This window comes from Lampetra planeri, chromosome 22, assembly GCF_965212315.1.
Source record: "Lampetra planeri chromosome 22, kcLamPlan1.2.h2, whole genome shotgun sequence".
Classification (NCBI taxonomy): Eukaryota; Metazoa; Chordata; class Hyperoartia; order Petromyzontiformes; family Petromyzontidae; genus Lampetra; species Lampetra planeri.
In genome coordinates this window covers 10,520,276-10,531,367 of record NC_136128.1, presented here as the reverse complement: position 1 = coordinate 10,531,367, position 11,092 = coordinate 10,520,276, and the positions used below count along the sequence as shown (strand labels likewise).

The window sequence follows — 11,092 nt, the reverse complement described above, 5'->3', positions numbered from 1 at the left end:
CGCGTGTGATGGGGAGAGGAAGGGGGGGAGATGGAGGAAGTGGGCGAGAAGAGGGAGGGGAGGGACGGAGAAGAAGAGAGAGAGTGTGATGGGGAGAGGGAGGGGAAAGAGAGGGAGGGGAATGAGAGGGAGGGAGGAGAGAGGAGAGGGAGGGACATGGAAGCAGAGAGTGTGGTGTGTGTGATGGGGAGAGGGAGGGACAGAGAGAGAGAGAGCGAGTGTGTGTGTGGTGGCGGTCAGGGCTTTGCGGGGTGGGAGGGAGGGAGGGAGGATCGTCGTCACTGCACGCGCTTCGTTGCCCGCCTCAACATCGCCGCGGCTCGGCTCGAGAGTCGCCGCGCGCGATCTCTGGCTCGCTCCCTCGTGCAGTCTCTCTCGGCGAGGTGAGTGAGTGGGAGAGGTGAGTGTGTTAGTGAGAGAGGTGAGTGTGTTAGTGAGAGAGGTGAGTGTGTTAGGGAGAGAGGTGAGTGAGTGAGAGAGGTGAGTGTGTTAGTGAGAGAGGTGAGTGAGTGAGAGAGGTGAGTGTGTTAGGGAGAGAGGTGAGTGAGTGAGAGAGGTGAGTGAGTGAGAGAGGTGAGTGTGTTAGGGAGAGAGGTGAGTGAGTGAGTGAGAGAGGTGAGTGTGTTAGGGAGAGTGTGTGTGTTAGTGAGTGAGTGTGTGTTAGGGAGAGAGGTGAGTGAGTGAGAGTGTGTGTGTGTTAGGGAGAGAGGTGAGTGAGTGAGAGAGGTGAGTGTGTTAGGGAGAGTGTGTGTGTTAGTGAGAGAGGTGAGTGGGAGAGGTGAGTGTGTGTGTGTGTTAGGGAGAGAGGTTAGTGTGTTAGGGAGAGAGGTGAGTGTGTTAGTGAGAGAGGTGAGTGAGTGAGAGTGTGTGTGTGTCGTTGCGTGGTGAGTGTGTTGTGAGAATGAGTGAGAGAGGTGAGTGAGAGTGTGTGTGTGTGTGAGATGTAAGAGTGTTTGAGTGAGAGAGGTGAGTGTGTTAGGGAGAGAGGTGAGTGTGTTAAGAGTAAGGTGAGAGAGAGAGCGAGAGCGGTGAGTGAGTCAGAGCGGTGAGTGTTGGAGTGAGAGCATTGCGAGAGGGTGAGTTAGTGAGTGAGTGAGAGAGGCGAGTTCGAGTGAGTGATTTAGCGAGACGGGATCGTGAGTGTGTACTGCTCCTGTTTTCGGAATAGATCAGTCTTCACATTGAGTAGAGAGTTATTAAGCTTGCATATACTGCCTATGTATTGCCATTCCTCGCAGAGAGAATGTTATCGATCCAACAATGTCCTCACGGACGCTGCGGCAACTTTGAAAGTTTCAGCACTGAACGGTTGCGAGCTTTGCCCACTTTGTATCGGCTCGAATGTTACACTCCACAGGGGGGGGGGGGGGCGGGGGGCGAATTACTCGGTTCACTCACGAAGTGATGGGGGCAGTAGCTGTGCAGGCAGTGGGGACCGTCAGGCTGAGCGTGACTCTGTTGAAGCAGCCACTCAAATCAACCGCCTCTCCACTGATTTTTGTGGATCAACATTTGAATGATGATGATAATAAGACATGTTTCAGTCAGTCATAGGCACAAACTCGACAACATCTGTGCCAAATTTCAGCTGTCTAGCCATGATAGAACATTTTAATTTACATTCGTATACGCTGTCCTGTATTAAGTAAAAACAAAACTGAACGCGTCACGTGCTGCCTGATGCACACGCGCTATGAAGAAGGTCCATAGCCCGAAACGTTGCCTATTATATATATTATCCCCGCCACTTTAAGACCACGGTACGTTTGCAAGCGTGTTGAGTTGGTCATTGCAGCAAAGCAGCAGCGGTGTTTTTTGTCAGTCCACTGCTGGATTATGGTGTTTGACCATACTTCACCACTCTCGTTAGTTGCGGGTTGATTGAAGGCGGCGCTAGAGGAGAGGGTCAGGACCATCATCATGATTTTGGCGCTGGTTCGGAATCGAACCTGGGGCCTCCTGGTTCATGGCGCCATGTTCTACCCGCCGCACCACCGCCGCTACAGGAGACACGCTGCGTATTAATCGTCCCCAACATGCACTTGCCGATACTGCAGCGTTCAACAAACAAGTCGATCATGTAACAAGTATAACCCGTAAAAACTAAGTTTTTCACCTTAAATCCTTTATATGCGTGGCGGCTAGAGTCCTCTCGTCCCCTAGCTTGAGATGGCTGCCACCTATGGTCAGATGATTGCATGGCAGCATTAAGCAATTGGTAATTAAATATAATATTTTAGTCCTAAAAAGTGTAAAATTTTGGACTTTTTTTCACGAACATTAATTGTCACGCACAACGAGTCTGTGTGGAAAATGTCAGCTCGATTGGATCACGGGAAGTGGGTTAAAAAACGACCGAAAGATTTGCACGGTCCTAAGCAAGCAAGCAAGTGAACTTAATATAAAGGATTTAAAAAGAATCAGGAATTACGTTGCTTTGCTGACAACTTCAAAAAACACCCCCCCATCCTCCACCCCCCTAAATATATTTACGTCTCTGCATGCACACACGTGCACGCACACGCACGCACTTCAATATTAAATCGGACCAGGTTTCCAAGTATAGCGGTTTCAAGCACTGTCAGCGAGCTCCTATTAATGTCATGGTGGGGTTGGGGCATGCTTGGTCACCAGCATCAATCATCGTCTGCTCTCTGGGCGTGGGGGTTGGTCTGCTGTTGATCACTTTTGCTTAGGATAATAATTTTAGGCTGAGCCAACCTGGGGGATGCACAGAGTGAATTCGCACACCCCATTAGATTATTCGGCGGCTATAATGTCACCCCCCCCCCCCCACCTGGCGCACGTGATAAGCTGCTTTGTTGAGCCGAGCATTCGTTCGTGTGGCAGGTCACTTACTGAAAGAGAGCTGCCGAGCTCAGGGAGGCTTTACCCCGTCAATGTGAACCAAGTTGAGTTAATTTGCCACTGTTTGTGTTTGAGCCGCCGAGTCGGCGAGGTGCACAAAACCACGACAACTTCGCCGCCTGCTCTGCCCATACCAACCCCGCGTCACACGAGGACGACGGAGGCACTGTGACGACAACGACAGGCACCACGACCACGACACGCACTGCATTCACGAAGCGTCCTCGGTGAGCGTCACCGCGTGCCAGCGGTGACGCTCACCGCCGCCGCCGACGCCGCATCTGAAGGCGCAGCGCAACGATCGGGGAATCGCTCGCGGTCTCTTTAACGGAGCTCGAAGATGAGCTTTTCAATAATGAGGCGACATGCTACAGGCCACGGATTCGCGCTGTGGTAACGAGTGTGCGCGAAGACGAATCACACACGCGCACGGGACGCAGTCATACGCAGAGGAGGAAAGCGTTCATCCAAATGGCTCCTAACCCCCCCCCCCAATCCGCTGGGCCATTCCATGGGCTGGCAGCATCCGCCTCCCAGCCCAACGTTTTGTTTGAATCACGAGAACTTCCCACAACGGGACAAATGCGTGCCGGGTGGAAGCAGGAGGGGCAGCAGTGGACGTCCGTGACCGCACTGCACCGTTACTGACGAGTCCAATTGAGAATGAGACCAGTCTGCAGTTGTATCTTTGTTTCACCGCTGCTTGACGGGGTCAAGGCCACATCCTCAACTCTCTCTGGCTTCAGCAGCGGCACGGTCAACGCGCTCCGCTCTTTTGAACCGGTGGCTTAGGCAAGGCTGAGAGCGTTGTGCTTTTCGGGGTGGTGGCCACGTGACGTGGCGGTGCGAGGCACGACGTGGGAGCCGTGGCTTTTCCTGCCCGACAAAACGTGCGAACGCTGTAGTCAAACGCTGGCTGACGTTGGAGGGGCCGGGGGGGGGTGGCAACTTTGGCGCGGGCCCAACCGTTTGCGTGTCCACCGGTGCCGCTGGTTTTTTGTGGGCAGCTCAACCTCGGCGAGGTCTCGGCAAGGCGAGGGCCTTGCTGGGTGCATGCGGGGCGATGGGCGCGTGCGATCGCCGGTGATCGCGTTAAAGAGTGGCCAGGTTCAGTGACTAAGTCGTGGACTTTGCATCGGTGGTCGTTCCTGACAATAAGCGCCGTTAAGCTCGTAAAGAGCTCGGGTAGGAAACAGCTTGCTGACTCTGTGTGTTCAAGGCCTCTAGGAATTATCAATCGGATTTGACATTTTTTTTTCAGTGTGACTGTTCCGCAAGAGTTTTTGCCTCGTGTGTGTCCGAACATTCATCGCAGTAATCATCATCAGCAGCAGCAGCTATGCACTGCTGAATGAAGGCCTCAATTCCCGAGTTGTGGTTGTCTCTGACGGGCCCGCGATGCAACGAGATACATCTGTCATCAGGCGCCTTGTCTGGCGTGTTTACGCACAATTCCGTGGTTTGGCTTATTACATTTCCTACTGTGTTTGTGAAAGTTTTACCAACGACAAACTTGGGAACTCAGGAGATAATTTGACGTTCGCCCGTGAATCGTTGGCCATGTAGAAATATTGTCGACGCAATTTTTGTTGGGTTAATGTTCGTGCAAAGGCAGTTAATGTACATTCTTATTTATAGTACATGATTACAATCGACTCACTGTGCTTAATCCAGAGAAACCGGTTTAATTTTGGATGACTCTCACATTTAAAAAAATTTGGCAAAAACTATTTTTTCAGTACACACACTTTTATTTGCACTCAAAAGTAGAACAATTAATTATTTTTACCCCGGAATTAAAAACATTTTACGTGCTAAATTAAAAACGTGGGTAGTTCGCATAAACAAAATTAAATGAAAATCCTAAGATATTAAGCGTCAAAGGTTCCAAAGAATATAAAGAGAAATAACACGTCAAGTTAAAAAAGTGTGTTATAATAATAAAAACAAGATTATCAGCAGCGCTGGCTTAGCCACGTGGTGGTGGCTAGGCACGTGACCTGCAATCCAGCACTCCAGGATAAAGGCCTCCCTATGCCACTGCCTTCCCTCACTGTCCCACGACGCCACAATCCACCGCACTCTTGCACACGATAACTTATCTTATCGCTCCGTTTGGACGGTGGATTTGCCCTCTTGAACGTATTCTGACCTTTGGCTGCCATTCCATCGCCGTTCTTGTCTATCGGCCGTCATCTCCTCGAGTGAAGTGCCCTGCCCAATCCACCATAGTTTTCTTAACAACGAATGTGGACTCCACCTGCTCCATCTGTAAGGGATAGAGTGTTGCCCCCTCGCACGCGTGGGTTTTTCTTACGGGAGCTACAGTTTCCTCTCGCATGTAAACCCTCATTAGTTCGACTTATTATGATTTATTTTACATGGTGGCGTGGGTGAGAAACAGTCCGCCTGAAACTCCTTTGCAATAATGACCAGCAACGGCAGAATGCAGCAGCAGCAGATTGTGCAACGGTGGCGGCGGCAGCAGCGGCACAGGTCATGAAGCCTTATCTGCCGTCAGTTTCACCTGATCTACTTCAGGCTTCTTCGGGCCTAGTGGGGATTGGTGTTACTGCCATCGTATGGCCAACTTGCTACCCCCAAGTCCACAAAACCTGCTTCATGTGCTATGAAGAAGGGCCATTGCCCGAAACGTGACCCGATTTGATATCTTTTTTTAAAAATTACGACGGCGTTGTTGACGAACGTGTTGACTTTGTTGTTGTTGTATCCTCAGGCAGGCCGCCATCCAAGTCGCGAATCCTGTTAAGAACCCGGCTCCTCGCAAGAAGCTGTGGTCCTCGTTGTCACCTTCCTTCTACCCGCAGAGTGGCCGCAGCGCTGGCGGCGACGCCGGCCGCGGCCGAGGCTCCGGGCGGTTGAGGCCCCTGGCCGCGATGTCTCGCCCGCACGTGCGGTACGACCGCTGCGACTACCGCGGCCGCAAGGAACGGGGCTCCGTCGACGCCATGAGCGACAGCAGCAGCTGCAGCAGCAGCAGCAGCGGCGGCGGTGGCGACCACCACTACCACCACCACCACTTCCAGCTTCAACATCAGCAGCAGCACAACAACAACCACCACCACCACGGCTCGGGGAGACCTGGGTTGCTACCGCTGCCAACCAGTGCGCCAAGCATTCCGTCGCTCATCCCTGCTGGGATGGGGCCCCTCAAACCGCCGACGCACGTACGCTCCGACTCCGCATCACGCTAGCAGCAGCATCATCATCATCATCACCGTCATCGTCAACACCGTCAGCCTCGACGTCAGTGTGTCGTCCCTCCTCGTTACTGGACTCACAACTGGCTTCCAGTTGAGCTCCGTGCTACACAATTCAAATCGCTATGCTTGACTCACAAAGCGCTCGTTCAGTAGTAGCCTCAATGTTTGACCGATCCTTCTAAGGGGTTTGATGTCGTCACGCGCGACCACGATCCTTGGTGAGCCACAATTTCGGAAAAAAAAGTTTTTGAGCTCGGGCTTTTTTGCTCCATTGGACCCGCAAATTTGGAACGCTCTCTGCCTGAGATGCCCCCATTTAGAAAGAAACCAAAATAGTTGTATCCCGAGGATATGTTGGGTAATCTGGAGATTCTTTTTTGCGTGTACATTTTACTGTACGGCACAATGAAGCCCTTTGTTGGGTCTGCTGCGTCTTATAAAAAAACTTAAATCCTAAAATAAGTGTCCATCATCGTCATCATCACAATCGTCGCTGTCATCATCGCTGTCATCATCGCTATTGGGATCATCGTCATCAGGGTTATCATTGTCATCTTCATCGCTTATGATGAGCAACAGTGGAAACTTGGTACAGCGTTGGCATGGAGTGAGTGAGTGAGTGGGTTCTGTCTGACCAATGAATACAGAGTGAGTTAAGAAATAACTCAAACCTTAGTGATAGGTTTTTACCCTTTTAACTGGTACAACAACTGACACCTTTGTACAAGGCCAAAAGGCGTACAACTCAATGGTCCAACACCAATGGAGACTAGGCTCTAAGAAAAGCTGTCTCGGGTGTGGACCAATCAACTTCAAGGACAGTGCATATCATTATCATTATCAGAGTTGTTTATGTTTGTTTGCATTTTGACTGCTTGTGTTGTAGTTATTGCAAACAAGATGCCTTGTATAAGGGTGTCAGTTTTTGTACCAGTTGAAAGGGTTAAAACCCATCACTATATTTTGCCACTGGTAAAGGAGGTCTCATAGTGACTCAAACCTTGTATATAATTTCGCGTTGGACTTGGACCGCTTAGCATAAAGGGAGGGTGCTTACCTGTAAGATTGTCAGTTCATCAGCATTCATTCAAGCGAGCCTGACCCTACTGCTGATGAGATACTGTGTGTTGAAACCGGTCCAAAGGTTTGCATTTTGTTGAATCAATGCTGCTGAAATGATGCGCTCGACGAAGGGGATGCAGCTGATGGGCCGCGTAAGAAATACGTGGAGAGACGGATATGCGAAGGACACCTTTTATGATGATTAATTTTGTTTTTGAAGAAAATTTGCTCGATGAAAAGTGGTTGGCCTGCAGAGCAACACAAGCCTGGTTAGTTAACGTGTAATCTCTGCCCGCGATGCGATTTATGAAGCTTCTATGCCAGTTTGACCGCGAGGGGGAACAGCGATTGTATTTGTGGGAGAATATAGAATCTGCATTTAAACCCCCAAAGGGGTTAATTTTAACCGGCTGAACTCCGGTAAAGTATAATAGAATCACCATACAACAAATGTTAAGCACATAAAGTAACAACATTCCTCGAAGTACAGTTTTTTAATTTAGCCTAAGGGGATAGCCGCCCGCCCACCCCCGCTAATGGCAGTCTTAATATGAACCAACCCACTGCACAAAAAAATATCAACACGCCATATCGTCGGAGGTGGAGCACTTTCTATAAATAGTCACAAACTAAACCATGCTCCTCTCCCCTCTCCCCCAGTGTGGATCGAGGCAATTCTCACCTTCCTCTTTCCAACCCCCCGGAGCAAGCGGTGGAAATTCCACGCTCCTAACGGTCGGGACGCAATTCGGGATCGGAATCTCCTATGCCGGAGGAATCCGAGAAACTACGAAATCTCGTTTTCACACATACGTCCCGGAAAGGGGCGCAGGGGGTCAGAAAGTTACGACGGCAAACAAACAACACAACAAAAAGCACGCACGACATGAGTACAAAGCAGAGGTGGGACAAAGTCATTGTTATGCAAGTCCAAGTCGAGTCGCAAGTCATCAAATTCATGACTCGAGTCTGACTCGAGTCCAAGTCACATGACTCGAGTCCACACCTCTGGTACAAAGTGATTGGCAAGGTTAACGAGTCGCTTTAACAAAACAAAAAAACATCACCCGGAGGGCAACCGCTGTTGGTTTCCCAAGAAAGTGGTGCTCATTTGATCGACCCCGGGGGGTGGGGGGTGATAATGGGCTGAGTGAAACCCTAACCAGGATTTGAACTCGCACCCTTCCAATTGTGAGCCCCCCGCCACGCTCCACCACTGGTGAGGCGAGTTTTTTGACGTGCAGGCCCTATGCCAGACTCCCACTCCACGTCCGACAAATCGACTTCCATCGCATTTTGATTATTTTATTATTGAAATCCGAACTCAAGGCCTTCTTTTAATGAATTCTTGCAGGCATGCGCTGAAAAAGAGGTCATCACTTTTCGGACATTGGACCGATTGGTCTAAATTAAGTCGTAACTCTTTGGCACTCCATCACCACCACCACCACCGCCCCTCCTCCTGTGAAGGTCCTGACCTGGCTGGGAAGTTGTGACTGTGTTCCGTGACGTGTAGTTGACCTCATGGACTTATTTGACACTGTGATAACTTTCTGCTTTGTTCGTGCTATTTCTTTTCGTGCAATTTCTATAGATTTTTTTGAATTAATTTTACATTCGGCATGCAGCGGTAGCAGCGGCGGTAGCAGCAGCAGTAGCAGCAGCAGTAGCAGCAGTAGCCACACAGCGGTAGGTTTGTTCTGCTACTTCCGTTGAGTGGAGTCCGTGCCCTTATTTGCCCCGGACCACGTGCTCACAAAACGCTGCCAATTTCACGTTTCCTGATGCCGCTTGTAAGCAGCAGCAAGCATGATGCACGGAGCAACTTTGTCTCTGTGTGTGTGTGCTTCTGTGCACGTTCTCATATTGCCCCCCCCCCATTCACCCCTCACTTAGTCACTCCCTTAAAACATCCATCTCTTCCCCGAGCCTTCACCACGCATCCTCCTATCAGCAGATATTTATGGTCGCTCTAATAATGCTGACGACGACGATGGTGGTAGCGGTGCTGAGCTTCGTTTATTCAGGAGGGCGTCAACTAAGCCTCGGTACTCTTTGCGACCGAGCGTTTCTTTTTTCGTCGGGATTGTTTGACCGATTTCATCGATGGCGTGTTTGGCATCGCGCGAGGATGAACACGGCAGAGCCCGGAGGAAAACCCCAAGCATGCGTAGGAAGGTGGCCTTGGGGTTGGTTACCCGTCAAATCCCCGGCACAGATAGAGGTGTGGGAATTCGTTCCGTTGCATTGTCGCACGATTCCCAGAGCGCAATTGGAATACATCGGTTTTGCAGGCCCTCGTTTTTCATTTTTAGTTTCAATCGTTTTTTATTGTTTTAACTCAACACTAGCCCGGTGCAAAGCACAAACCGTGACATGGAGAGGTGGTGGGGTGGGGTGGGGACGTAAGAATTTCTGCGGACAAAGCCCAGTGCTCGGTGCGCCTGGGGCTTGGAGCAGGGGGCAGAAGTTGGACTCCCGGGTGGGGACCGTGAGCGAGAGGATGACAAATAACATGGGGGACGGAAGGATCGGGGAAGGATAACAAAAACAAGGGGTTAAAGGTGGGAGGGAGAGAAGGGAACAACTTAACAAAAATCCGCAAAGCAGGAAGAACGAACACGCTCCGAGTGAACGTATCACCACCTCACGTCCCGCAGAGCGGTGGTGAACCCCTGTCCCGAACTGCCATCCGTGCCCAAGCAGCTGTCCCCTGGGTTCACAGAAGTTGTTAGTTTTATTAACTTACAAAAAATATATAAACGTCATTGACATGGGGGAGAAGGGATGCGGGGGGATTTGACTGACGACGTTTCAAACACTCGCACACTCAGCACTGAACTGGGCTTTAACCATCGCCGAAAAGTGAGCGACGTAGTAACACCACCACGTGGCCACACCACCACGTGGCCCTCACGGTACCGCTGTGCGGCACGTGGCAGCGTTACCGCGCTGTGCCCGTGCCCCGATAGCGCGCCCACCGTGGGGATGAAATCGGCCGCTCGTGGCGCCGGAGCCAGACGGGGGAGCCGCCACCTCGCGTGACGATCACGGAATGGCGACGGTTTGAGACGGAGGCCTTCGTTCATCCAGCAGCGGATTGGCCTTGGTCGATGATGCGAACGGGGACATTTACACGAGCGCGCGCGCCTTTGATCCGTGGAATTAATGCAACAACAAAAATTAGCTTAGTCACCAACGGCTTTGAGGAAGGGTAATTACCGGAAAGATCGGCTTACTAATGTGGATAATTTTTCTGTTACGAAAGCGATTGCTGGCTAGGACGACGTTAACGTTTTTTTTTATGTTTGTTAAACGAAGGCACACTCCGCTTGTGAGCATGTGTTGTAAATCAAAAAACTGTACAATGTTCGAGCCATTTAATATTCAATCCGACAGGCAGAGGGGGAGGAGTTTGTGAAAGGCAATTCCCCTGAGGCTAACCCAAAGCAGGCACTTACGTGTGCACGAGACACCCAAACTATCGCCCGCACCAGCAACAATAACAAACAGCGCGTTCATTTACCCACGAACAACGCCTCACTCAGCTTCCCGAATCGGAATGCGTGTCCGCTTCCTCTCTTCCGATGCCAACACAGATGAGATAATCGACCCCAGTTGCTCTTCTGCCTCCTCCTGGCCACCTCGCAGTGCCAGCGAGTTCGGGAGTTTCGTGGAAGAATGCTACTGCACAGACCCTTTGCTTGGTGCGTCACGCACGTGGCCATGTGCAGCGTGGCCACGTGGTCGCGTAACCACGTGCAGCGTAACCACGTGGTCGCCGTGGGCACGTGCAGCGTGACCACGTGGTCGCGTAACCATGTGCAGCGTAACCACGTGGTCGCCGTGGGCACGTGCAGCGTAACCACGTGGTCGCGTAGCCTCGTGCAGCATAGCCTCATGCAGCATAGCTATGTGCAGTGCAGCCATCCCCCCCA

General features: G+C 51.2%; 1 protein-coding gene across 1 annotated transcript in view; it reads left to right on the top strand.

Moving 5' to 3' along the window:
• The first annotated feature begins 282 nt into the window (after positions 1-282).
• KLHL29 (kelch like family member 29) overlaps positions 283-11,092 on the top strand; it is an 89,715-nt gene continuing 78,905 nt past the window's right edge. Inside the window, exons 1-2 of the mRNA XM_078604416.1 lie at positions 283-383; positions 5,697-6,056. Coding sequence (XP_078460542.1) covers positions 5,766-6,056 — 291 coding nt within the window. The 5' untranslated portion in view covers positions 283-383; positions 5,697-5,765. The remainder of the gene's footprint in view (positions 384-5,696; positions 6,057-11,092) is intronic.